At 46.3% G+C, this 13175-nt stretch overlaps 1 protein-coding gene across 1 annotated transcript in view; it reads right to left on the bottom strand.

Annotated features, from left to right (window-relative positions):
* Window positions 1-2414: 2414 nt before the first annotated feature.
* Window positions 2415-13175, bottom strand: part of tmem161a (transmembrane protein 161A) — a 35689-nt gene continuing 24928 nt past the window's right edge. Inside the window, exons 11-12 of the mRNA XM_041204949.1 lie at window positions 8320-8416; window positions 2415-4767 (exon numbers count right to left, since the gene is read on the bottom strand). Coding sequence (XP_041060883.1) covers window positions 4496-4767; window positions 8320-8416 — 369 coding nt within the window. The 3' untranslated portion in view covers window positions 2415-4495. The remainder of the gene's footprint in view (window positions 4768-8319; window positions 8417-13175) is intronic.

The raw sequence follows: 13175 nt of genomic DNA on the forward strand, positions 1-13175 counted from the left end.
TCACTGACCATCCCAGCTCAAGTCAGTGCATAGCAGCAGTACTTTTAATGCCGTTAATATTTCAAAGATGAAATTTGGCTTCAGGAAATGGATAACAGGAGGGTTTCATATGTTTAATTCATATCTGGTCAGGATGGACTGGCCCTTTAACGCATACAGCTTTATAATTAAGTCATTTGAGTGAAATCAGACAGATCAGTGAATTGGGAGTCTCCTGGGAGTCTGCACAGGCCTGTATCCCTAAAGCAGCATGTGCCCCAGACACAAATTAAAGGCTGGAGTCAGAGTCTTTTGCGCACAGGCTGGGAGAAACAAAAAAAGTGTCATCAAGGGACTTAGATCAGATGGTTTACTGGGTCCTAACTGAAAGCAATTTACAGTTAGCTTCAATAAAAAGGGGCGTGAGAGATGTGTGTTTTTACAATTACAGCAATTGCTTCTACTGTGCCTTTTAATTAGGAAGATGGGGTCATAGAGGGACAGGGGATGGTAGTAGAGAGGGGCTGACAGAAGAATAGGGCAGAGAAGTGGAAAGTGTGAACAAGGGATGAGAGGGAGAGATAAGGAGTGGGGGAGCTGGGTGAATGACAGGGAGAAAGTGGCATATTTAAAAGTGCACTATTTCATTTTAACTTTTAACAAAGAAACTTGGGTGCTAATGGGATAGAGCTCCCATCTGTAAAAGTCAATGCAAAATGAGTTTGGGTTGTCTCGATCCATTTTCTAGTTCAGGTACAACATTGGGACAGTCTAAATGGAGCTTTACTCTGTATCTAACCCTGTGCTGTACCTCTTCTAAGAGTGTTTGATGGGGACAGTGTAGGGGGAGCTTTACTCTGCATCTAACCCCGTTATGTTCCTGTCCTGGGAGTGGTTGATAGGGACAGTGTAGAGGGAGCTTTACTCTGTATCTAACCCCGTGCTGTACCTGTCCTGGGAGTGTTTGATGGGGACAGTGTAGAGGGAGCTTTACTCTGTATCTAACCCCGTGCTGTACCTCTCCTGGGAGGGTTTGATGGGGATAGTGTAGCGGGAACTTTACTCTTTATCTAACCCCATGTTGTATCTCTCCTAGAAGTGTTTGGTGGTTCAGTTTTGAGGGAGCTTTACTCTGTACCTAACCCCGTGCTGTACCTCTCCTGAGAGTGTTTGATGGGGAGAATGTAGAGGGAGCTTTACTGTGTATCTAACCCCGTGCTGTACCTCTCCTGAGAGTGTTTGATGGGGAGAATGTAGAGGGAGCTTTACTGTGTATCTAACCCCGTGCTGTACCTATCCTGGGAGTGTTTGATGTTGAGACTAGGTCCCTGAAATGGGTAATTAATAGTTCTACCTTTCAGTACCAACATCATTCACCAGGGAGAACATGTTAACCAATACAAAAACAGAATTACCTGGAAAAACTCAGCAGGTCTGGCAGCATCGGCGGAGAAGAAAAGAGTTGATGTTTCGAGTCTTCATGTCCCTTCAACAGAACTAGGTGAATCCAAGGAAGGGGTGAAATATAAGCTGGTTTAAGGTGTGTGTGTGTGTGTGTGTGTGTGTGTGTGTGTGGGGGGGGGGGGGGGGGGGGGGGGGTGGTTGGGTGGGGGGAGAGAAGTGGTGGGGGGTGGTGTGGTTGTAGGGACAAGCAAGCAGTGATAGAAGCAGATCATCAAAAGATGTCACCAACAATAGAACAAAAGAACACATAGGTGTTGAAGTTGGTGATATTATTTAAACGAATGTGCTAATTAAGAATGGATGGTAGGGCACTCAAGGTATAGCTCTAGTGGGGGTGGGGGGAGCATAAAAGATTTAAAAATATTTAAAAATAATGGAAATAGGTGGGAAAAGAAAAATCTATATAATTTATTGGAAAAAACAAAAGGAAGGGGGAAGAAACAGAAAGGGGGTGGGGATGGAGGAGGGAGCTCAGGACCTAAAGTTGTTGAATTCAATATTCAGTCCGGAAGGCTGTAAAGTGCCTAGTCAGAAGATGAGGTGTTGTTCCTCCAGTTTGCGTTGGGCTTCACTGGAACAATGCAGCAAGCCAAGGACAGACATGTGGGCAAGATAGCAGGGTGGAGTGTTAAAATGGCAAGCGACAGGGAGGTTTGGGTCATTCTTGCGGACAGACCGCAGGTGTTCTGCAAAGCGGTCGCCCAGTTTCCGTTTGGTCTCTCCAATGTAGAGGAGACCGCATTGGGAGCAACGAATGCAGTAGACTAAGTTGGGGGAAATGCAAGTGAAATGCTGCTTCACTTGAAAGGAGTGTTTGGGCCCTTGGATGGTGAGGAGAGAGGAAGTGAAGGGGCAGGTGTTGCATCTTTTGCGTGGGCATGTTAACCAATGTTTAGTGTAGGAGCTTACAAGTTATACATTAATTTTCAACAAAGGCCATTGTTTTGTAACAGCTTATGTAAACACATTCATAAAATGAAGTTGTCTTGTATTGTAAGACATTTCTCCCTAATATTCAAACTATATACACACAGGTTCACATACACATGGGCCTGTTTTTAAAACATTTTTAAAAATCGGTCACATGATCAATATCTTGCACTGGTCTGCTTTGAGATGGCTATTATTTGCGCTTACTGATGCCAACAGGAAGATGGCAGCTTCTGGAGTTGATCCTCGGTTACACAGGAGGTAACAACCCTCTTCCTTACCCACTCGCCTGCTCCAGTACCACATGTAGTGGGAGCTGTTCGCTATCTCAGTCATCAGTCTTTGTAATACTCTATTAGGAACCTTCTGAGTCAAAAGGTGGTGTGTTCAAGTCCCACTCCATGAAATTGGGCACAAAATCTAGCCTCACATTCCTGGTTCAGTACAGAAGGAGTGCTGCACTGTTGAAGGTACCATCTTTTGGTTGAGATACTAAAAATGAGGCTCCAATATTCTATCAGGTGGACGTAAAAGATCGTATGGCATCAGTTATAGAAGAGCAGGGGAGTTCTCCCAATGTCCTGGACAATATTTATCCCTCAACCAACTTCAATAGAACAGGTTTTCTGGTCACTGTCACATTGTTTGTGGGATCTTGCTTTGTGCAAACTGGCTGCAGCATTTCCTACATTACAACATGTCAAAAGTACTTCATTGATTATAAAGCACTTTGGGATACTCTGAGGTTGTGAAAAGTGCTTTAAAAGTTATTTTTTAAACTGGAGCAGATACTCCAATCTCTGCTCACACGTCAGCTCCATTTTCATCTGTTTGGGACACAGGCAGCTTCCACAGGTTTAGTTTTATTTGAGCAAAAAGGCCGGAATCTCTCCCTTCCTGTCTCCCCCACTTCCCATCCAGTCCGCTATTGGTGACTCCCGTGTTTTCCCAAATATCCAAAACAACGGAATAATTTTCTTGCAATCTCTTTGGGTGGTTGTTACTAAGAGTCACATGGTGGAATTTCAACCATCCCAAATCCCAGCATTATTTTAATGATCAGGGATCTGGACAGCTGGCTCCTGGCAAGGCTCCAAGATAGAACCGGACATGGGAGCATAGTCCAGGAGAGTGTATTTCTCAGGATCATAACTGAAGATTTAAAAAAGGCCAGTCATTGATGGACAAAGTGATAGATAAGCTGTTGATTTTCAAGATGGGGGAGTGAGTGGAATTCCTTGGGTTCACTTCAAAAGGTACCCCTCCAAAGGTGTGGGTTGAGGAGGGTTGGAATGGTTTAAATACCTACGGCTCTCCCTCAATTTAGATCATAGACATATCTTAGATGGTTTGGAAATCTGGAAGTTTTTGATCCTACTTGGAGCTGCATCCTTCCCCTTTCCCAGGGATTTCAGTCCCTGTGTTGGTTCCATTTTTTGTTAAGATAGATGGATGTTTAAATATCACCTTTGACCCTTTACTCTGTGATAACACTGCTTGCAAGAAATTTGGGCACCGGGCTCTGAGGATGAAGGGGCAAGGGTTGGGGGATGGAAAGGGGTGTCTTAAAGTGAATGTCATTAACTAATGTTAAATTAAAAACGCGACTGCCATTCAGATACAGGACAACAAAGCCACAATGATTCAATAACAAAGGACGCCAACAATCTACCTCTTCCAGCTTTCCCTGTGTACAGTTTTACAATGTGCCTTCTGGTACCTCGCCCCAAGTGCCAAGACAGCAAGCATTTGGCAGGCTGTTCCAACAGTGGTGGCATCACACTCCAGCTTGATCCTGTCCTTACAGTGTATCACTGGATAGGGATCAGGAGCAGCAAAGCCTGGCTGTTATGTCAACAAAAGAGCAGCCAATTTGGTTTGAGATGTAGAAGAGCCAGCCAGCAGCCATGGAGCTCGTACCCTGTGGGAGTCAGCACCTTAAAGCAAAAAGTGCTGGAGAAATTTTGGGGCGTGGGGGCAGGTGGTGGGGGAAAAGGAGTGGATAAAAAAATTTATAATATAAGAAATTCCTTCTGACTCATAATTACTTGCTCGTTCTCCAACATGGCAGACGAGAAGGCACTTCCCAGCTTGCTTCGTTCTCATGCTCAAGTCCCCTTTTCTATGAGGCCATTAAATACTGATGGAAGTAAAGGCCAAACAGGTTCGTCACCACTTGACAGGCAGCCAGCCACCAGGTCAGGAAGGAGAAGAGACCTCGGTAAAAGAGGGGTGTGAAAACCTGGCGGAGGGTGCTCAGGGCTGCTGTGATCTGAGAGACGGCTGCTCGATAATCATCCTCTTCACTGGCAGCTGAGTGGGAGGAATCCATACCAACATCCAGAGCTGGCGAAACTGGAGGAGGCTCTGGGTAAAAGCACCAGGAGTAGTCACCTAAATACAATAAACACACAATGAATTACATCGACTCTACAGCACTAAAGCAGGCCATTCAGCACAACTGGTTCATGCTGCTGCTTATACACTTAAGAAGCTAGATAAACATACCAGGGAGAAAGGAGTACAAGGATACCCTAACGGGGTAGGATGGGAGGAGGCTTGTGTGGAGCATAAAAGCCAATGTGAAACTGTTGGATCAAATGGCTTATTTCTTTGCTCTGGTCAATGTAAACTGCAGGCACCTGCACAGTGACTTGGATGAGGGAAATGAATGTACTATCGCCAAGTTTGCAGTTGACACAAAAATAGGAGGGAAAGCAAATGGTGAGGATGGCACAAAGTGTCTACAGAGGGATATAGACAAGGTTAAACGAGTGGGCAAAAACGTGGCAGATGGAATATAATGTGGGAAAGTGTGAGGTTATGTACTTTGGCAGGAAGAATAGAGGAGCTGAATATTATTTAAATGGAGAAAGACTGAAGAAAGCTGCAGCACAGAGGGATTTGGGGGTGCTTGTGCATGAATCACAAGAAGCAAGCATACAAGTTCAGCTGGTATTAGGTAAGGCAAATGGAATGTTGGCCTTTATTTCAAAGGGAATGGAGTATAATAGGGAAGTCTTGCTAAAACTATACAAGGCACCAGTTAGATCACACCTAGAATACTGTGAACAGTTTTGGTCCCCTTATCTAAGGAAATACAGACTGGCATTGGAGGCAGTCCAGAGAAGGTTCACTAGGTTGATCCCAGGGATGGAGAGATTTTCTTATGAGAAGAGGTCGAGTAGGTTGGACCTGTACTCAGTGGAGTTTAGAAGAACGAGAGGCAACCTTATTGAAACATATAGGGGAGAATTTTCCCCATGCCAATTAAGGCCTGCCCAGCGTATTTCTCAACTTTCAAGGATAGCAGGAGTGGGCAGGCAGTGGCGGGTGTGCATAGACCGCCGGGTCCAATGGCGACCCAGCGGCCTGTTTAAATGAAGGCCTGGCAGCCTTTGCAAGGCTGCTCACAATGGCCAGCAGAAGAGCACTGTACGCAAGTCCGGAGAGTAGGCCAGCGGGGCAGGCCAGGCCGGAGGGTAGGCCAGCGGGGCAGGCCAGGCCGGAGGGTAGGCCAGCGGGGCAGTGTGCCCCTCGTTTTTCTGACGAGTGCCTAGCTGCCCTCCTGGAGGAGGTGGCTGCAAGGCGGGAGGTCCTGCTTCCAGGGGATGGGGGGGGGTTCGGAGGCCTCCCCACCTGACCAAAGGTGCCTGGGAGGTGGTGACCGAGAGTGTGAGCTCCCATGATGTGGTGCGATGCACATGGGTTCAGTGCCATAAAAGATTCAACGAAACGACTTCCTGTGCTCGGGAAGGGTGAGTACCATGTTGACTGAAGTCACTTAATGCAGTCGTCACCCTTTCCCCCAACCTCCCCAGGGAGGTAGGTTTGTCGAGCACTCAGGTCACCATGTGTATACCAAAAGCCATGGCACTGCTGAATGCTCAGTGATTGAAGTTTGCAACATGGGTTGACCATTGATTATGGAAGGATGAGCGCATAATGATCCGGGGGACCGGCATGCAAATTGACATTGTCTTCACTGTAACTAATCAAACGTCCTTGTTCTTCCTTTCAGCATCATCGGAGCAGGGCCAGGAGGAGGAGGCGGGGGGGGCAACTTCTCACACCTGAGGGCCCAGAAACAATTGACTCACCAGCGTAACACCATCTCTGCCAGGCAGGCATCAGCGCAGATACTCGTACCTCAGTGGGAATTAGAAGATCGGCTAGTGTCCCGGGGCACAGCGGTGAGGGTACTTCACACTTGCTTGAGGTGCGGGCAGAGACAGAGTGTGTCCAGGGCGCCGGCAGTCCGAGGACTGCTGGGGACCAGGCACATGCTCAGTCGGTGGCTGATGACGTGCCTCTGGAGTCGTCCGTGAGGCTGGAAGTGCAGCAGGATATGCGGGACCATCTGGCAGAGATTCATGAGGCAATGCATGGCATGGTGCCCGTGCTGAAGGAGTCCATGCAGAGCATCACCGATGCAATGAGCTTCATGGCCGAGTGCCATGCTTCCTCCATGGAGAGAGTGGCGACTCTTGTGGAGAAGCTCCCCCAGGAGAACAATCAGGGCCTCCTGGGATTGCGCTTGGACCTGCAAGCCCTCACAGCGGCATTGACCTCAGCTGGTCATTACCCGTGTGGGAGATGGTTTGGGCACCAAGTATCCCAGCTCAGTGCCCATCCATCTACGGCGAGTAGGGTGGTCCGAAGCGACCTCACTTTGGTGCAGCAGCTGCCTCTTGTCTCTGTGGGCTCCTCTCAAGGCGCTCCGGATGAGGGCAGCAGCACCTCCACCCCTCTGCCAGTGACCATGGCATCCAATGAGGCTGCGACGACTGGGGAGATGCCAGCCCTGGCGCTGGCCGCTCCCTCCCAGGTGGGGCCATCAAAAGGCTTCACGGGCCCGTTGCGCCCGTGCGACATCCTGAAGATCGCACGGTGCCCCGAAAAACTGCAGTCGATTGTTGCCTCAAGGGCCTTAGCTACAAGATTAATGAATGTCGAGCGCACATTGGAGAACATTGTGTACCCGCCCACCTAAATATCGCGATGGCGCTTGATTACGGCAGGACGCTCGCCCGACGTCACCGCGCATCATTTTACGCGTCTTCGTGTGGAGTCCACCCCCGCATGCCAATTCTGGCCATAGGATTCTTAGGGGGTTTGACAGGGTAGATGCTGAGAGGTTGTTTCCCCTTGTGGGAGAGTCTAGGACCAGAGGGCATAATCTCAGAGTAAGGGGGCGCCCATTTAAAACAGAGATGAGGAGGAATTTCTTCTCTCAGAGGGTAGTGAATCTGTGGAATTCATTACCGCAGGGGGCTGAAGAGGCTGGGTTGTTAAGTATAGTCAAGGCTGAGACAGACAGATTTTTAATTAGCAAGAGAATCAAGGGTTATGGGGAAAAGGCAGGAGAGTGGAGTTCAGGTTTATCAGATCAGCCATGATTTGACTGAAAGGCGGAGCAGACTCAATGGGCCGAATGGCCTGCTTCTGCTCCTACGTCTTATGGTTATTAGCACAGACATATCTAAGTTGGGTCCTTCCAATCCGTATAGTTCAGTCTCACAGCAGATATCTGCCCCCGCTGAGTGAATGTGCCCTCAGAGAATGATAAAACTTAGCAAAATAGTGGGGACTCCAGGAGAAAAGGGACATCCTAAAATTAAAGGGAGGGACTGCTCAAGGGTGATGTCAGGAAGCATGTTTCTACACAGGCCAAAGAGCACTGAGAATGTGCAACTGTCCCCAAAATTGTGGTTCAGGCTGGGGGTCAAATAAAGCTTTTCGAGACAGAGACTGATCGATTTTTGTTGGGTAAGGGTGTTGAGCATATGGAGCAAAGATGGGTAAATGGAGTCGAAGTTACAGATTAGCCAGGATTAATTACATGGGGGAACAGATTTGAGGGGGTGAACTCCTGTTCTGAAATGTAAAATAAATGATAGATGGAGACAGTTTTATCACTTGTTCGCTGTTAATTCAGTTGCTTACCCAAAACTTTCAGCAGCAGAGTGGAGTGCAGGATAAGGATTATGGGGCCCAGGTACTGCACAGTGACCACACACAGATAGCAAAACACTCGAGAAACCTGTAGCAGGTGGTAAAAATACTGCATCAGTCATTAATAATCAAGCTTCAACCTGCTAACAAAGAGATGCCACTGTTTATAAACTACATGTTGGCGTGAATCACAGGAAATCACGTGCAATCAGGGTTCCAGAATCTGGTCACGATCCTCAGGGATACAGCAGCGAGAACAATATTATGACCCCAGGCCATTCCAATTCTGGGTGTCCATTACTCTCTATATAAACCACCACACCCCTCGATTAGATTCCAGCTTATGTAGAGTAAAGGGTTAACATCAGAAGTCTATATGATGCTGATGCATTAATGATGTCAGATCACATGACTGAGAAGTAAGAGAGACCTGGAAGGGGGAGAAGCTCCAACCCCGTGTAGAGGTCCAAATATGTAAATACTTGCTGTACATGAAGAGTAATGGTTTTGAGAAATGACAGACTTGAGCAGCTTACTTAGGGAGAATGGACAATCCCCACAAACCCCCTCTAGACCCCAACCGCATAATGAAACAGCCTATGACTCCCTCCCGGATATATGAGATAAGATACATGCTAATATTCAATATACAGGAGTCATCTTCTAACTAGCTCATGGAATCAGAATTTCATTTAATAAGTACATGAAGAAAAATATTATTCTGACCTCTTGGTGATCTAAGGATCTGTTTAAGATCAAGTAACCCCACTCTTGGTTATCTGTTCATACATTAGTCAATTTCTCATGGTATTGCAGAATGGGAATCAAGATCAGCGACTGTCTTCAAGTGAAGCAGGATTAGGGGACAGGGGATTATTGTATCTGGGAGCATTAGTGAAATTGAAAAGTTTTTGGCAATATGAGAAGCAGAGAAGTAGAATCTTTCAAAGCAAAGGAACTTCTTGGAATACGGGTGAGCAGCTGAGAGGTGGAGAACTGAGGTGCAATAGGAACATGACATGTTTACATAGGAAGCTCCCATTATAGGTATTGCAGACGGCCTTTAGTGGAAAAGGCTGGCAAAAAAGTGTGATTAAAGTGTGACAGCAGGAAGTAAGAGATGGTGACGTGGTGGTAATGTCAATGGACTTGTAATTCAGAAGCCCGGGCTAATACTGTGGGGACATGGGCTCAAATCCCACCAAGGCAGCTGGTGGAACTTAAATTCAATTAATAAATCTGGCGTTGTTTGGTAGTACAGAACTTGAGCATTGCTGAAAAAAAGAGACATGTCAAAGCTTTACGTCTTGCACTCATCAGGACCCTTACAAGAATACCAATATAAGGGGAAAACAACAACTTGCACTGTATGTGAAGAGAGTGCTGATTGGTTGGCAAGCGGCATTGCCATGGAGAATGCACTGATGGTGACTGACAGATAACTGCCAAGCATTGTTTGAAATTTAAACCAGGCAGCTTGACCCTGATTGGTCAAGGCATTGCTCTGAGGAATGAGTTAGTGAATGGCTGTCACTTATTTTGTTTAGCTGAAAAAGGCGCAGATTTCTATCTGCAAAGAACAGGGCCCTTTGTATTAATGTATGTAGCTTCCAGTACATGTAAATGTGCCACATTGCGAGCCTGACTGACAATCTTAAATTGGTTGTCAGCGTAATTCTTAGCACATTGAGGATTATTTAGCAAATGTTGCCCAATCATGGAATCACATGTAATGTTGAGTTTTGCAAGCACGGGCTGGTTGGGTGCGGTCTATACCCCGCCCCTTTCAAACAGTGGCTGGGACATGCAGTTTGATACAACCCACCAGTCTTTGGGACGTATGACCTGCAAACCTAGCATCTCACTGGCACTGAAATTCATATCCCACATTATTCATTTCTGTGATAGGCAGAACGGGCTGAGTTTTATGTTGATCGGGTGGATGCGGTGCGTGACCCGAACGGGCGTGAAATCGGGCGAGATGACATCAGGCGAGTGTCCTGACGTCATCCCGTGCTCATGTAATATTTCGGTTGGCGGGCACGCACAAAGTTGGAAGAGCGCACGTCAACAATTAAGAAGGCAATTAAGCCCACTAACGGTGCAATTTTCTATCATTTTACATAGCCCGGTCCAACCTTTTGGTTGGCGGACAGGCGAATCGGCCAGGTGGCCTTTATATTTTTCATCAAGCCTCATCCAAGGGCGGGATGAGGTTTCCATTATTAAACAAAATACAAATAAAAATCTGTGGACAGCATTTTTATAATCTATATGTTTGAGCGCCTGATTGTGATGCTAGGACATTTTATTCCTGTTTTTAAAAACTTTATTTCCTAGCTTTTGGGTCTTCAGCTCCCTGAGGCAGCTCTCAGCCTTCAGGGAGCTTTCTGTCAGCGCTTGCCCATGCCCGTGTTCATGTCACTCCCTGCCCTCCTCCCGCACCCACCACGGCACCACCAAGCTTTTCAGCACACGCTTTAATTAGTCAGCCAGCATGAAATCGCGGTCGGGGGCCGATCATGGTCAGCGGTCCATTTCCAACCAATAGTTCGCACCGGCCCACGAGCTGAAAATTCAGCCCAACGTCTTTTCTGGCTAGACAGCAGCATCCTGTTAGTGGTGAATACCACTCGTATTGCTGCTGCATAGTAGCAGCGTGAAACAGCTAGCTTCACCTGTTGCTCAAATTTTTGAGATACCTTGCCCTTCCAGGGTATCCTGAGGTAGACTGGGCACTTTTCAGGGCCTGAGACAATTACAACAAAGACCAAATTCAGGATATCAACAACATAGTGTGACTTGCAGGTAAGTTAAGAACAGGTAAACTATCTATTGAATTTTGCCAAGCGTGTATTAAATCCAAGGTTGTGCCTGTTTTAATTTCCAAACATATTGATAATACTAAAGTGAAACACAGTCCCACGACTGAGCGAGTGTTTATATGGGATGAGATTGAACAGATTGGTAATAGGGTTACTAATTTACAGCGTGCCCTACACTGCACTTGGTCTGAGGTGCAAAAATTTCTTTCATTTTTCAATTAGATACGTTTATGCTGCTATATTCTTCAATAGGTGACCACACCTTAAACCGTACCCGTTTGAAACACGTCCACACCATAAACTCACTTAAGCGGAAGCTTAATTAACGACACCATTAAATATGTAACAAATCTCTCTGACCACGTACTCTCAGAAAGCGAGCAGCTTGTTCTTGTGCATGGTTTCAATTTTGCTGTGCCTTCATCCCAAGTCAAATGGGAAGAGGTATTAGCTGAGTTTGAACTCCTCTACTCCCAACTATCCCACCACAAACCAGCGTCCACTGAAGATGCTGAATCCTTGAAAGCGCACCCAGCTGATCTAGCACACGCATGTTGCAGGATTCTGAACGACCTGACTTTCACATGCAAAGCGAATGTCTTACAAAGCGAATGTCTTACAGCATTGCAAGGCCTTAAGACGAACCTGGGCATACACATCAGTAAACCTGACAAAGGGACAGGAATATCATCCTTAACATGCGTGACTATATCAACAAAATGCACACTATTCTTAATGACAGGTCCAAATTCGTTTCCACTGGGTCTGCTGCCTAATGTGATCTGACAGCCTTGCTCGAAAGTAAGTTAAAAAAAATACTTGCTGGACTTGTGTAAGAGCGATGAGCTACTGCGTGATGTATATATGAAAGAGTTAGCCCTCACAGTTCGCTATGTCTGCGTATGTATGAGCTGCCCAAAACACAAAAGTGATGTCCCTCCAAGCCCTATCTTATCTATGACTGATTCCGCACAACATGAATTGGCCAAATGGTTGGGCAAATTGTTACAAGCAGTTTTGATCAAGTTTTCCACATACCCGGTGAAAGATTCCTTCACATTTGCGAGACCATGCTGGACTTGCATATCGTTAGCAATGCTGTGTCCATGTGCTCATTTGACATTGCTAGCCTATTCATCAATGGAAGCCATAGATATCATGGAGATCTAGACCTGCCACCATTGCGTGAATCAGTATTCATTGAACTTATGAGCTCAGCAACTGGTGCAGTTGAGTAGTTTTAATGACACCTTGTATGCCCAAATAGATGGTGTTGCCATGGGATCCTCTCTAGGCCCAGCTCTCGCAAACATCTTTGTTGGGTTCCGTGAGAAATGTGTATTCAATGGAATGACACCTAACCTCCTACCTCCCACGTATATCTGATCTGTGGATAAAACGTTTGCTATATTTAAATCTGCAGCTTCATGTAACAATTTCCTTACATGTCTTAATGGGCTCCATCCTACACTCAAATTCACCTTTGAAATGGAGCAGTCAAATGAACTCCCCTTCCTTGATGTACTTGTTGAGAGATCTGCCAGGGGATTCTCTACCACGGTCTAAGGCAAGCCTACCTTCACTGGTCAATATACGCCTTGGGATTTTTACAGTCTCACATGCTATAAGATTAGTCTTATCTGCAACCTTGTAAAAAGGGCCCAAGCCATTTTCTCACCATGCAAGCTTGATGCTGAAATAGGGGCATCAAAGGTATCCTACAGGATAACAGCTACCCTGATCAGGTCATTACACTCTGAGTATCACATGAGCTCATGAACAGGCCTAAGGCCTTCACTTTTGTCCCTGAAATGTGCCCAGTTTACCTCAGGATACCCTGGAAGGACAAGGTATCTCAAAAATTTGAGCAACAGGTGAATCTAGATATATCGCGCTGCTACTATGCAGTAGCAACACGAGTGGTATTTGCCACCAACAAGATGCTGCCATCAAGCCAAAAAGACATTCTGCCTATCACAGAAATGAGTAATCTGGTATATGAATTTCAGTGCCAGGGTGATG

Source organism: Carcharodon carcharias, chromosome 14 (genome assembly GCF_017639515.1).
Source record: "Carcharodon carcharias isolate sCarCar2 chromosome 14, sCarCar2.pri, whole genome shotgun sequence".
Taxonomy (NCBI): Eukaryota; Metazoa; Chordata; class Chondrichthyes; order Lamniformes; family Lamnidae; genus Carcharodon; species Carcharodon carcharias.